The sequence below is a fragment of the Pleurodeles waltl genome, chromosome 7 (genome assembly GCF_031143425.1).
Source record: "Pleurodeles waltl isolate 20211129_DDA chromosome 7, aPleWal1.hap1.20221129, whole genome shotgun sequence".
Lineage (NCBI taxonomy): Eukaryota > Metazoa > Chordata > Amphibia > Caudata > Salamandridae > Pleurodeles > Pleurodeles waltl.
In genome coordinates this window covers 1128567994-1128582322 of record NC_090446.1, presented here as the reverse complement: position 1 = coordinate 1128582322, position 14329 = coordinate 1128567994, and the positions used below count along the sequence as shown (strand labels likewise).

The 14329-nt window shown below is 44.9% G+C and overlaps 1 protein-coding gene across 1 annotated transcript in view; it reads left to right on the top strand.

Moving 5' to 3' along the window:
* The window catches only part of CASKIN2 (CASK interacting protein 2), a 279620-nt gene extending 274734 nt beyond the window's left edge, over nt 1-4886 (top strand). The window contains exon 21 of the mRNA XM_069200154.1: nt 3283-4886. Within this exon, the coding sequence (XP_069056255.1) occupies nt 3283-3376 (94 nt within the window). The 3' untranslated portion in view covers nt 3377-4886. The remainder of the gene's footprint in view (nt 1-3282) is intronic.
* Nucleotides 4887-14329: the final 9443 nt, after the last annotated feature.

Below are 14329 nucleotides of genomic sequence, written 5' to 3'. Positions count from 1 at the left end.
TATGTGGGTGCAAACAAAGGTCAGGCAGTGCAGAAGTAGACCAGCTCCATATAAGTCATATTCTGCATTTAGAGCTTCTGTGCACTGGCCACAAAGTAACCACCTGAAGGTTTGCATGCTCATTCTACCAGAGCTACAGCATAGACCACTGTTAGCATGTGGAGTTCCAGTCCTTAACATCTGCAGGCAGCAGCAAAAGCATACCTGCACACATTCACCAATTACTCTACTGCCTGGACAGTCCGGTCCGTAGGGACGGGTACTTTGCCCATTTGGTCCTACAGGACTTTCTAGTATGATCTTTGTTCGCAGACCCACCTCCGCGGATGGTCTTGCTTGGGTATCTGTTCAAAGGTAAGGAATCTGCAATTCGAAGTCTGAATCAGGTGAACAAGTTACTTACCTTTGGTAATGCCTTATCTGGTAGAGACATATTCTAGTTGCAAATTATTTACTGACCCACCCATCCTCAACGTTCTGCAAACTGTTTTCTAGGGACAGGGACTCCCCTTTCAGGGCCTTAGTTTTGGCACACCAGTAGTCCGTGTTCTTCATGACTGTGCTCCTCTGGCTTAGAAAGTTGTGAAAAGAAACTGGGGTAGTACCTGTATAGGACCCGCAACATAATATCCAGTGTGGACGACGAAGGACATGGAGCCAACCGCCGCCGCCTAACGACGCTCACGGGTACTGCTTGGGAAATTTTCCAGATCAAGGTGATGCCTGGGGGAAATTCAAAGGTAAGGAATCTGCAACTAGAATGTCTCTAACAGATAAGGCATTACTGAAGGTAAGTAATTTGTTCATCTGTGTTACTGTCCTTAGCTACAGCAATACAGTCCACCTTGTTACGTATATCTATCTACTACTCAAATTCTCTAAGGGAGATATAATTAGAGATTAAACTAAACAGTAAATAACTCCCTGGTGGTACAGACCCGATTTAAAAAAAAAAAACAAAAAAAAAAAAACATAATGTGGACACAGTCATTACTTCAATCATTTTGTCAGTTCCAAAAAGTAAAAACTTGAACTTGTTGGCAGGTAATAAACTCCCCACTCTGCTCTTTTGCTTACTGCATACCATGCCAACTACTATTCACAGTGCTACATTGCTGGGTGTGTCTTGTCAAAAAACTCTCTAACCCACTGTGCTAAAGTCACGCGGTGCCACATCAACCGCTTTACTCCACATACCTTCAAAATACCATCCTGGTTGATTGCGATAATCCTCCATCCATAGTTACTCAGCTCATTTGCACTGGGAAATACCAGTGCCCATAATAAATTGTTCTCAGCACTCAACTCAATGAAAGGCAGGTGTGTGTGAGTGAACATGTTGTTTTGAAGTTATTTGGGGTAGTGGGTGATGTAGTAACGTGTGGATTTAGCATGGCGGGTTAGGGAGTTTTTGAGTGGAGAATCCCAACATTGAGGCAGTGTGCTTAGTAGAGCTAGTTACTTTTTTTTCTGATGGATTCTCTATCTACCCATAGATTCCTCACCGCCCTCCAATGTCCCTGTTCTATGGTATGGACTCATCTGCCTTTAAAAAAAAAATCTAGGAATCTGCACACTTGTTAATTCAATCTGCTGATAGGCTCCATCTGAGGGTGCGGATGAGTTCCTAAAAGAAACCGACGTGAGCTCTTACATGTGGCTACATTTGTGACTTCCAGAGCGTTGATGCGGAGTGGCACGGCGCCACCTGCTGGTTTGCAAGAGCACTGCTTAGAATTTTCCGGTTCCATTCTGGAATTCAGGGACATTCACAAGGTGAGGAATCTGCAAATAGTGTATCCACCAGAAAAAGTGTTACTGAAGGTAACTGGTGCGTCAGTAATCGATCATGGCACCAGTTGGGACTATAACATATAAAGGGGCACATTTAGATCCCGTTCAAAGAAAAGTGTTTCCTTCCAAGGACAGAGTATAATCAGTTTTATTTTAGTGTCAGAATATCGTAAAAACCACAAATTCATTTGCACATCAGATCTGTTCAGTCTTGATTCCATTGTCTCTTACATAGCTATTGTCCCAAACGCAAAATTACATAAAAAGCTGCTTTAGTTAATGCCTAGAAGCTCAGCAGTCACAGAAAAAAGACAGTTGGAAAGACAGGTCGCTCTCAGAGTAGTGCAAAGGTAGCAACCTTTTGCAGGGCAGTCCCTTCACGCAACTCACCCATCTCAACTTTTAGTGAAGGATGCCTCTCTGTTAGGCTGGGAATATCATCTCGGCAATTTGTTTGCTTAAGAATAATGGACAATGAGGGGGGCTTGTTGGGGCGGGAATGCCCGTTTTATGGTAAATGGGCATGTATCCCTGTCCTAAGTGCACAACTGCATATAAAACTGTTATCTCGACTTTTATATTGGCCCTGGCATTGCACTAATCTGTTGTGCACGCAGAGGCCAAGGGTTTTTCTGAGTAATGCAAGGTCCAGAACGCATTCTGTGACCTTGAGGGTGCACCCAGCATGCCCCTCTATAGTGGCCATTGGCTTGCTATCCATGCCATGGGTGTAGCATATAAAGTGGAGGTGGCGGTGTATCACATTTCATGAGTCATTGGTGGACCAGACCCTTTTCTCTGTGCAGGGAGAGGCAGGTCTGTTAACCTCTTTCATGCAAAGTTCAGCTGTTGTGGTAAACCCAGATTCTTGCACTGGCATTCCTTGTGCATGTATGTAACGTGCGTGTGCAGCATGTATAGTAGAAGGGCTCTGTGTTGTGAGACTGAGTACTAAGACCAGTGGGATCCACTGTGGGGTCCTTTGTATTATGTACTGCCTTCGTTCCTGACTCGAGGGTGGAGACCCAGTCACTGTGGTGACGAAGGATAGAGAGACGGCTCTTAAACTTATCATCACCATGCATCATTAGTGTACATTTAGTACAGCCCCTAGCACCATCATGAGCACAACAATGGGATTCCTATTATTACCTGACATACTGCTAGAACACACTCTGACCTCTATAAGTGGCTAGTTAAAAAAAAAAAAAAACTGCCTTAAGCATGTACAGTTGGTCGCTCGAGAGAAAGAGGTCCTAACCTTGCAACATAAACAATATCTTCAGAGACTTAGAAAACGTATTACGAAGGCATAAACATGGCAAAGACGAAGATTCACCCTTGTTCCCCTCTGGTTTACGTGTCTGTTTTCACTTGGTTATTACGTAATGCAGTAGCAAGAAATAAACTGACTTTTTGATTTTTCGTGTTGCATCTTTTTGTAACCTTCTTCCCTTCCCTCTCTCTATGCTTTCCACCCCCATGTAGTTCTGGAGCTGGGAAGTCTCCTATGAGTATCCTCGATGACATCACCAACATGTTTGATGACCTGACCGACCAGCTGAACGCCCTGTTGGACTGAGATGTACCAAGCCTGTTGGTTCCATGGAATATCCCAGAGTAGAGCACAATCCAGCCTGTGGAATGACATCAGCACCATGTTTGATGATCTGATTGACCAGCTGAATGCCACGTTGGACTGAGGTGTACTGGGCCTATTGAATCCATGGAATATCCCCGAGTAGAGCACATCCCAGCCTGTGGAACGGAGTTGGTGTGTAGTTGCGAGAAGCATGCAGACACACCGTAGGAAGCTATGCACTTTAATCATCTCTCCGTCAGCTTTTTTTGAAGCCTTCGCACCTGACCAGGACAGAGAGGATGCTCTTACCGTACCGCCCCACCCTATGCATTGTCTCCACAGCACTGATTAGGGACATGAACATTAATTCCACGTATTCCTTAGTGGAGGGAGGTGGACTATTCTCTCTCAGCACCTCTCCTGTCTTTTAAGAATGTTGGTTAGTCAATAGGCCTCCAGTGGCGGCCCATGAATGTTACTGCAAAGGTGGCAATGGTCCATATTTCCTGGGGAAGACGGCCAGCTAAACTGAGTCATAGTCACTCTGGTAATAACAGAAGGGGGGCAATCTACAATTTTTGCCAGGCATGACACAGGATTGTGCAACCCGCCTGGGAGGATTATTTTTCTACATGCCCTTAGACTTGTAATACAGTGTAAATATATGAATGTTCTTTATAACCTTGTGCTTGCACCCCGCATCGCCTGACATTTCCCCTTCAGCCATAGACTTCGTGCAGAGAAGCTCCCAACTTTGCTTTTTTTTTTTTTTGCTGGAGGCACGGGTCTGTTTGAGTCTTTGTACTTCACGATTGTCAAAGGCTTTGTATTGTGTGAGTACATTCGTTGCTTAACTCTCCAACTCCATATACTTATTGGTGACTGTTTCTTAAAGCGATGGATGTGTTATTGGAGCTTTTGTAACATCTTCCCCCGAGTCAGTGTATGATTTAAACGCTCTCGGAGGCTGCGTGTGCCATGTGTATGTCAGAGGCCTATTTTAAGAAAACAGATGGGTGGGGAACTAACGTCTCCACCATATGCCTCAAAATCTGCTTTTAAAACTGAAAAGAAAATCAAACCTAGCTTTTCCAAGTAATCAGACTGCAAAATGTTTTGGGATTTTTATTTTTGACTCGCTTACTCCTTTTTTTTTTCCTTTCTTTTACAATGTGCAAATCAGTGTGTGCCTTGTTGTCAGCAATGTCAACCCTTCTCTGGATGTTCCAGCAATTTATTGTGTTAAAAGGAAATAGCGCCGCTGCACTTTATCAACGGAGGATCAAACACTATTTCTGTGTGTGCATATGAATTATTTTTGTTTTGTATTCACAGCAGGTGAGACTGGCGAAGAAAACGTCTGAAATTTGTATTTGTGAGCTGTATCTTTGGTGTGCAAAACATTAAAACCTGTAAATAGATATAAATAATATATATATTATATATGTACACAAAACTTGTTCCAATGTATTTACTTAAAAGGCAACTAACAAACAATTTTAAACAAGCAGTTTCCTGTTTATTTTTGTAATCATTGCTTTTTGTGGATGTGTAATGATTATTTTTTCTTTAATTTTGATAAAAGGGGGTGTATACATATACAGCCTGTACTTTGGGTGGATAGCTCTGTGGAGTTGGAAGCTGTGTCTCGATGCCCAGTCCTTGGAGTAAGGCCAGCTAGATATGACGGTGAGTCTATGGAGTGGGTTCGCAGCCTGAAGTAAAGTTCTTAGCGGCCTTGAGAAATATTACCTTCTGACATGACAGTTCCTGGAGTGTGGACGCTGCCTGAGGTTAGATTCCTGGACCGGTCCACAGACTGGCATGACACTAACTTCCTGGAGTTGAATCCGTGGCCTTGTGTGATGTTGATGGTAGAACAGCTTTTTCTCTCGTCTCCCAATGGCAAGAATACACATAAATACACAAAAGACAGGGCCACCCAGTAAGCCATATGAAAGCAAAGGCGTACCACAAGTACTACTGGAACAGCGGGTAATCTGGACTCATTTTGTGAAATTAGTATGTAGTTAGGATGGAGTCACTGGTCTGCTTAAAACTGCAAATGCTACAAGGAATAACTGGTTTTGTTTCTGCTAATTTGGAAAATTCAACATGGTCTTTTTATCTTAGCCATGAAAGGCTGTTACACACAGTATCATGCAAAAACGTATTTCAGTATGCAGACCAAAAGTGTGCCTTGTATGTAAAGTATATTCAGCACATTGATTGGTTGCCACAGGTATGCTGTGTAGGATATTTAGTCAAACATCTGCAACTACTGTGTAGGAAGGATTGCTTTTGTGCAGAAAAGGACAGCTTCCTGCACAGAAACAATCCTCTGGGGCCTTTTCCTCTTTCTACGTGTACTGCAGAACTGGGGGCTCAAGTCCCAGTGGGCACAACACCAAAGGAATTTCTTAGACTGTGTCAAGATTTCAGAGGAGAATGTATATGTGCAGTGGTGGCTACTGAACCCCTCTCCCTTCCCCTAAGTGGTAATAGGTGCATCACTTTTAGGTTAGGGAAGCCATCTGGTAGAGGTGGAGATCAGAAGCCTCTAGTCTCTGGCAGAAGTTTGACTCCATAAAGAATTGTTGGAGTTGCAAGGTATACACTTTGCATGGAAAGCCTGTCTGCTCACCTTTAGAGGAAATCTGATGCAGGTAGTCACAGACAACACCACAGCCATGTGTTATTGCAGCAAGCAGGGTAGGGTGGGGTCTTGGGACCACATCGCCACTTTTACACATTGAAGCTTTCACAGCAGCTCACTGTTTGAGGTGCATTCCATCTAGAGTGGGAGTGGAGCTCAGGACTCCTGTATGCCTTCCTACAGCTGACTTTACCTTTTCAGAGTTCTGAAGATCAGGAACCAACTGGGCCTCTGGAAGGCCTATGATCTCATTCTACCAGAACTTATTGTGCTACTACAGTGCTGGCTTGCAGACCACTTGTCTTGGACATCTGTCAGATTGCTACCTGGGTGTTGGGTCATATGTTCACAAAGAACTACTACTTCAACAGTCAGGTCCATTGAAAGGGGCATTTTGCATGCCCGTTCCTGCCGGACATTTTAGTATGAACCACTTCAGGCTCAACACCAAGAGAGGTACTGTTTTGGTATCTAGTCTAAATGTGAGCAATCTTAGTGAGTAAGTTAGATTTATCTAGCATAAGAACATGTAACTGCGGATTCCTCACTGACCCTCCCTGCCACCCCATTCTGTGAACTGGACTGGTTTCCATCTAAAAAGATCCAAATTTAGAGATCTGCACACTAGTCATGCCAATCTGCCAATAGGCTCTGCATCAGAAGGCACAAGCACCCTAAGAATACAACTGATGTCGGTTCAAACGGGTGGCACTTAGGCATTTCTGCTTGTCACATCCAGAGTAGAATCCCATCTGTGTGAAGCTTCATGATACCACTTACTGGCACACAGGAGTACTTCTTGAAAGTTTCCAGATCCAGTCTGATGCCTGGGGAATATTTTCGAGGTGAGGTACTTGCAATTAGGCCAAGTATCCACAAGAAAAATTGTTACTGAAGTTAAAAAACTTGGTCCTCGCCCTTCTGTTGGCTTAGACAAGATTAGGCTCAGATGCAGTTAGCTTTAATGTTATTGTTTTAAGTATGCAACTCAGTACAAAAGTTTATCATTCCTTTAGCTTATGACGTTTGGCCGTCTCAACTGTTTGACATGTCCAGGAGCAGGCCAAGCCCCACAGTTTACTTACAAGTTGCTCTTAACCGTCTTCTTTGTGCAACAGATGCAGTCACACCTTCTCAGTGTGTGGCTACGTAGGCAGCCTTTCTGGGTGGTGTTTAAAAATCTATTTGAGGAGGCACATCTGCATGACAGCTGCCCTCTTCGTCAGCTTCAGGGAGAGTGGGTCAGGGAGTGTGCTCAGCAAAGGTAGTTACAGGCAGAATCATCTTCTGGTGATATCTTCAGGAAATGGCAAAAGGGCAGATCAGGCTCTCTGCTGGTCAGCAACTGAGTTGTTTGCTCCTCATCAGCCGTGGCAACACCAGTTGATGAAACTTGTTGAAGTACACTATAAGAACTGCGCTGAGAGGACAGAGGATAATTTCACAGCACAAGTTTCCTTGGGTGGTTAGCATTACATGGGATTACTCTCATTAAGAGCACTTCTCATGACATTTTCACGTCCTGGAGCGCCAAGTAAGTCCCTTCTCACAGGCAGGCAGGCAGGTAGGTAGGTAGGTATCCTACTCCTATATCCAGACAGGGGATGTGAATCCAGTGGCTAAAGCTTTACTTAGAATTGCGCTGGTGCCATTTCAAGAGCCTTTTTGAGTCTGCCTTTATGTAAAGTAATGGTTTTCACAGCAAGTACCAAATGTATGTAGAAAGAAGATAGAATATGCTTTAGGAATATGGTTATGAGTACATGCCGAGGAAAGTGCTGGCGTGGAGACTCGTCTCCACGCCAGCACTTTCCTCGGCATGTACCCAGAGATTTGAGACTTATCCTGGTCTCACACAACTGCCACTTTTCTTCTTCGTGACTACCATGAAAGAGTTACTCATAACCATATTTCTGAAGCATAATCTATCTTCTTTCTACATACATTTGGTACATTCCGGACCGCGCCTTTGCTTTGAGCCTTGAAAAAGTCACTTATTGTGACGAAACACATGTTGGCTTGCTTATGCAAAGATGTTCATCCAACTGAGTATGGTGGCTGTGGTTAAGGAACGTTGATCACTCAATGGACCTATGCTGATGCCTTCTAATAAAGGATCATTTCGCAACTGTTTTCAACTGAAAGACTGATTAATATATGGATTTGAGTGCGGCGGTGTCTGTTATAAACTTTGTTGAAGTGTTTGTTCTGAACACCAAAATACACTCTAGGGTAGCGGAGTGTATTCAAGTGCATTGCACCTACAGTTTTCTATCTAAAATGCCACATTCATACTGTCACCACATTTGGGAAATGCATCTTATTTGCCACCACTACCCAGCTTGCTTTGTATAAAACATGACGCAAATGCGGTGCAAAAAAAAAGTATAAATATAGGCCTAAATGACCAACACCTTTCTCAAACTGAATGGGGACAAAACCAACGATTCTTGTTGGCCCCCCTCTGCCCTTCCCCCCTCCCCCCCCCCCCCCCCCCCCCCCCAAGGCCCAGATTTACCAAACTGACATGCAGCACAGAGCAGCAGCGAAAAATGCTGCGGTGCGTGAGAGCGCTATATTTACAGAAATATGGCACTCTATCTCCCCCCCCCCACCCACCACCCCACCTTTCTCCCTAGCGACGGTGCAGAAATCTGCTGCCATGTGCCAGGCACACACCTTCGCACCATAGTGCAAGGATGTCTGCGTGAGTCTAGCATAGGGATGGTACTGAAAGGATAGCCTTACAGTACAAAATACTGTGCTTAGACATACTGTAAAGCTTTTCCCACTTTGTATGTATAATGTATAGTGCAGCACGGATACAAAGTTGGAAAAGAAAGGAGAAATCAAAGCATTTCTCCGTGATATCGCCTAATTGGAATGGGCGCTATTTTTTGCATCAACAACCTTCCTGGGGTAGTTGCATGGGAACGCCCATGGAACACTCCCTTGGCGGTAAGTAATGCTTTTCTTTTAAGTGATTTTTGTAGCGCAAAACAAGTTTTGCACTGGAAAGTACATAGGAACAAACATATTTTGCATGAATTAAACACGGCACAAAATCATGGTAACTATACCCCCAGACTTTTCGACCGTGTAACTGGGCCCTTTCCCTCTTGGGTCGAAATACAAAAGGTTTTGTCTACAGACTTTCTGCAGGTGAAGATATTCAGGAAAATCCTGCCATTCATTCCGGTGTTCAAGCACGCCTATGTATTGGGACCTGGTTTATCTCTCACATAAACTATAGTAATGCCATCTCCCTACTTAATCAGGTGTTTCTGATTTTCAAATTATGGCCTCTTGAAAATGTGGCAGTCAAGCTTGCTTCAGGACTATACAAGTATAAATAAGTCTCTTTGGCCCGTCAAAAAAACGAACCTACATTCCTTTTATTTTACCTGCCCCCTTGCGTATAAACAAGACCTCTTCGGTCTGGAGGTCTTCCCACACTATGAATTCCACGATCCAGGCGAGCATGCTCTTGTGGCAGAGCTTTTTGTGTACTGCACCTGCTCCTGTTGAACTCGCTGCCCTCCAGAAATTAATAGGTCTAACTTTGGGAAGTTTAAAAAGTCATTTTAATACCTACCCGTTTTCTGTATTTTACCTGTCTCTTTGGTTTGTGCGCTCTCTAGCAGTCTTTAGAGATTATTTGAGAAAAGGTACCCTCAGTGGAAAATGCATTGTAAAAAATCAATATTAATGTACTCTCCTCCTGCAAAATAACTTGAATCTAGACTGGACATTTGCAAAAGTATTAAGAGATGGCTATCAACAGCTGTGACATTTGTGGCCAAGACAGACGTAGCGATCGGTATAGTCCATAGGCAGTGAAAAGACTGTCCACAGAACCAATATGTGGTTCAATTTACTAGGACTTACGAGTGGTGTATACCAAAACATGTGCATCCATCAAAGCCAAATGTTAGACCAATTTGCTGAACCAACGAAGGGGAAACCAGAGTTAGAGCTGACTGTATCAGGACAAGTCGATCTCTGCATCAAAAACTGCTACACTCTGACTCTTAAAGATCCTAATGCAGGACTCGGAGCGCATTCTACAATGGAAATGCTGGATGCATCATCTACAATTCTTATATGCGTTGGATACAGTACTCATCTTTCAGATGTGAAAGTTTTGAATTTGTATGGTTTTTTAATTTTGCTTCCTACTAGGACAGAAAATTCCTTCACTGACAATCTACATGATGGGTACACACTTAGGTCCTCATTTAAAAAGTGCCTTAGTGGCACAGCGTGCCAGGGAGTGCCATTTTTTGATGCTCTGGTAGCACAGTGTGCTGATCCATATTTACAAGGCCACGCATAGCCACCTTGCGTGGCTTTTCATGGCCTTGTAAATTGGCCCCCTTTCCTGCATAACTCGCATGAAAGGGACATTTCATGGGTGTTGCTGTGGGTGTTCCCACACAACACCCATGGAACCTGATGGAATCCAACACATTCCCAGATCCAAGATTTCCAGTGCATCATGAAATACTACAGTAGTTCCCTTGACGTCTTTTGTACAACATCATTGGTTGTATTGCTACTCTGCCTCCCTTCATTTCACTTGATCTGAGGGAAATGGCTTCTTTGTGAATTCCACTGTGTGGGTAACATTCCAAATATGCATCAGTCACTCGTCGCAAGTGATTGAATACCTTTCTAAGGCATGGTGTGAAATGTCCCTTGCTTGATTGAATGGGCCAGTCTATCATCCTTGGACCATCATGCTTGCTTCTCAACGTACCCACAGGTCTGCAAACACACTGGGGTGACTGGAATCCCAAAGCCCCTCTGGAGTATTGGGTGAGCAAGGGTGAGCGCACAGAAGATTCACTTCTAGAACTAAGGACGGTAAACCCACTGCAGGTGTGTGAACCTGCCGTTTGGTTCTTGAAAGGGTGATGGGCCTCAATGAAAGGGCATGAATAGCCTTTGCATTGTCAATGTCATCCGTGATAGACTGAAACATCTTGTAAAGATGCTTGCCAAAGAGTTTTCTAACCTAAAGGCCATGTTTCATGCCTTTGTCAGTATCCTCGGTCAGAAGCTGATACATTTCAGCTACGACTGGGGGCGGAGTGCCTTCCTGTGGCAAATGTGACAGAAACATGTGCCTGCTACATCCAAACCGGACACTTTTATTGCATGCTAGTAGTTCAATATAACCTCTGTGGTGATCTTCCCAGCATCTGTGTGTATTGGAACAGATGTGCCATTTTGTCCTACTGGTTGCTGTTGTACTTAATGAGCAACAGCATTGCATTCCATTGGCTGCCCATATAGGGAGAGACCCTGCTCTGGAAATCTTCCTGCCCCTGCCCTCCAGTTTCATGCTGTCCTTCTATAGGACCCTCATTGGGAGAGACATTTTTGCATCATGGGCTAACATCTCCCTGCAGCTGTAGGCCCTAACTGTGGCTTTTCTCGCCCAAGTCCTTGAGGGGTCATGCTAATCCCCATAATTATGCTTCTAGTACCTGCCCTTGAAGGGATTGTATTGGTATTCCCTCAACAGGTCGACATCCATAGCTCAGCCTTATCAACACCTGGAGTTTATGCTCCCATTCTCCCATGATTTTCTCAGTGATTAGCCGTTCTCCTCAAATATCCTGTTTCACAGAGAAGTATATCCTCTCCTGCTGGGAAAATGTCTGCCTGTGGCCACCTTACTGGAGCATAGCAGCTTCTCTGTTTTGCAGGTGCTGGTTGTCCCTTTCTCTCTTAGGGCCTGATTTAGAGTTTGGCAGAGGGGGTATATCCAGTCCACTGTATTACAATCCCATAATAGCCTATCAAGCTCATCCTACGGTGAGCGGGCTATCCGTCACGTTTGTGACCAAGTCACCTGTCTACCAAACTCCAAATCAGGCCCTTAGTTCCTACATTGTATCCCTGTATTTCTTGGACCTTTCAGTATTTTTTTTTGTTTACTGGCCCTAGTATAAAGATTTTAGTTTTCAACATGGAGGTAAGCATTGAAAGCAGGCAAGCAGCTGCAGTCGTCGACATCAAGTGATACTAGTATCGATTTAGAAGAGGCTTAAACAACAGGATCAGCACTGATGCCTGTGCAAGACAGATGCCTTACTGGGTGTGACAGCTAATGGCACAGAGGTTGATACTGAAACCTGAAATATTTTCATAAGGGGATAGTCTCCGGTGCTACTTGGGAATGTTGTTTTTGATTTTTCAGGTTTTTGAGTGACTACGCCACCCTCGGACCTCTACATCATGAGGATGGCTCACACTATAGGTGACACCACAACCTTTAAGCTGAGCCTCCTTCACCAGTTGCGCTTGAAGGTCTACATCCTACTTAGGCAGGTAGCAGCAAGTGAATGTGAATTGCCAGATACAAACCAGCAGCTTAGAGTGTCACTTGGCCTCGATAAAGCAAAATGTATCTGATAGTTCTCCAACGCAACCACTGACGGTACAACACTGAACTAGATTAATGCATTGACAGATGAGCTGGCATCAATTCCTTTTATTCTGCACCTCATTGAAGCAGATCTGAAGCTCTGCTTGGTGTTTCACCAATGAAATTTCAAAGCTTCCAACAGTGACTATGTCAAATGACTCCTCTGAAGATGTCAGGTGTAAGGAAATGCTTCCTTGGCATGGTTATCCCCTGACTTTTTGCCTTTTGGTGATGCCAGTTATGATTGAAAGTGTGCTGGGACCCTGCTAACCAGGCCCTAGCACCAGTGTTCTTTCCCTAAACTGTACCTTTATTCCCATAATTGGCACAGCCCTGGCACCCAGATATGTCCCTTGTAAATGGTGCCCCTGGTACCAAGGGCCCTGATGCCAGAAAAGGTATCTAAATTCTGCAGCATGTCTTATGCTACCCTGGGGACCCCCTCATTCAGCACATGCACACTGCCTCACAGCTTGTGTGTGGTGGTGGGGAGAAAATGACTAAGTCGACATGGCATTCCTCTCAGAGTGCCATGCCCACCTCACACTGCCTGTGGCATAGGTAAGTCACCCCTCTAGCGGGCCTTACAGCCCTAAGGCAGGGTTCACTATACCACAGTTGAGGGCATATGTGCATGAGCACTATGCCCCTACAGTGTCTAAGCAAAACCTTAGACATTGTAAGTGCAGGGTAGCCATAAAGACTAAGGCCCGTATTTATACTCCGTTTGCGCCGAATTAGCGTCATTTTTTTCGACGCAAATTCGGCGCAAAACTAACGCCATATTTATACTTTGGCGTTAGACGCGTCTAGCGCCAAAGTATGGGCAAATAGCGTCATTTTTTTGCGTGAACGCCTTCCTTGCGTTAATGAGATACAAGGAAGGCGTTCCCGTCTAAAAAAATGACGGCGACGCAAATGCGTCGTATTTATACTCCCGGGCAAAAATCACGCCCGGGAGGTGGCGGGTCAAAAAACCCCGCATTTGCGCCACTATTTAACGCCTGGGTCAGGGTAGGCGTTAAGGGGCCTGTGGGCTCAAAATGAGCCCACAGGTGCCCTCCCCTGCCCCCAGGGACCCCCCCTGCCACCCCTGCCCACCCCAGGAGGACACCCAAGGATGGAGGGACCCACCCCAGGGACATTCAGATAAGTATAATTTTTTATATTTTTTAATTTTTTTTGGGTGGCATAGGGGGGCCTTATTTGTGCCCCCCTACATGCCACTATGCCCAATGACCATGCCCAGGGGACACAAGTCCCCTGGGCATGGCCATTGGGCAAGGGGGCATGACTCCTGTCTTTACTAAGACAGGAGTCATGAAATGGCGTCTGGGCGTCGTAAAAAAATGGCGCAAATCGGGTTGAGGCGATTTTTTTGCCTCAACCTGACTTGCCCCATTTTAAGACGCCCTAACGTCATTTTTTCCCAACGCCGGCGCTGCCTGGTCTACGTGGTTTTTTTCCACGCACACCAGGCAGCGCCGGTCTGCTTGCGCCGGCTAACGCCATTCCATAAATACGGCGCCCGCATGGCTCTTCAGAATGGCGTTAGACGGCGCTAAATTTTTTGACGCTAAACTGCGTTAGCGCAGTTTAGCGTCAAAAAGTATAAATACAGGCCTAAATGGTCTGGGAGTTTGTCAAATACGAACTCCACAGTTCCATAATGGCTACACTGAAATCTGGGAAGTTTGGTATCAAACTTCTCAGCACAATAAATGCACACTGATGCTAGTGTAGAATTTATTGTAAAATGCACCCAGAAGGGCATCTTAGGGATGCCCCTGGAATACCAGTCCGACTCCTAGTGGTAGGCTGACCAGTTTCTGCCAGTCTGCCACAACCAGATGAGTTTCTG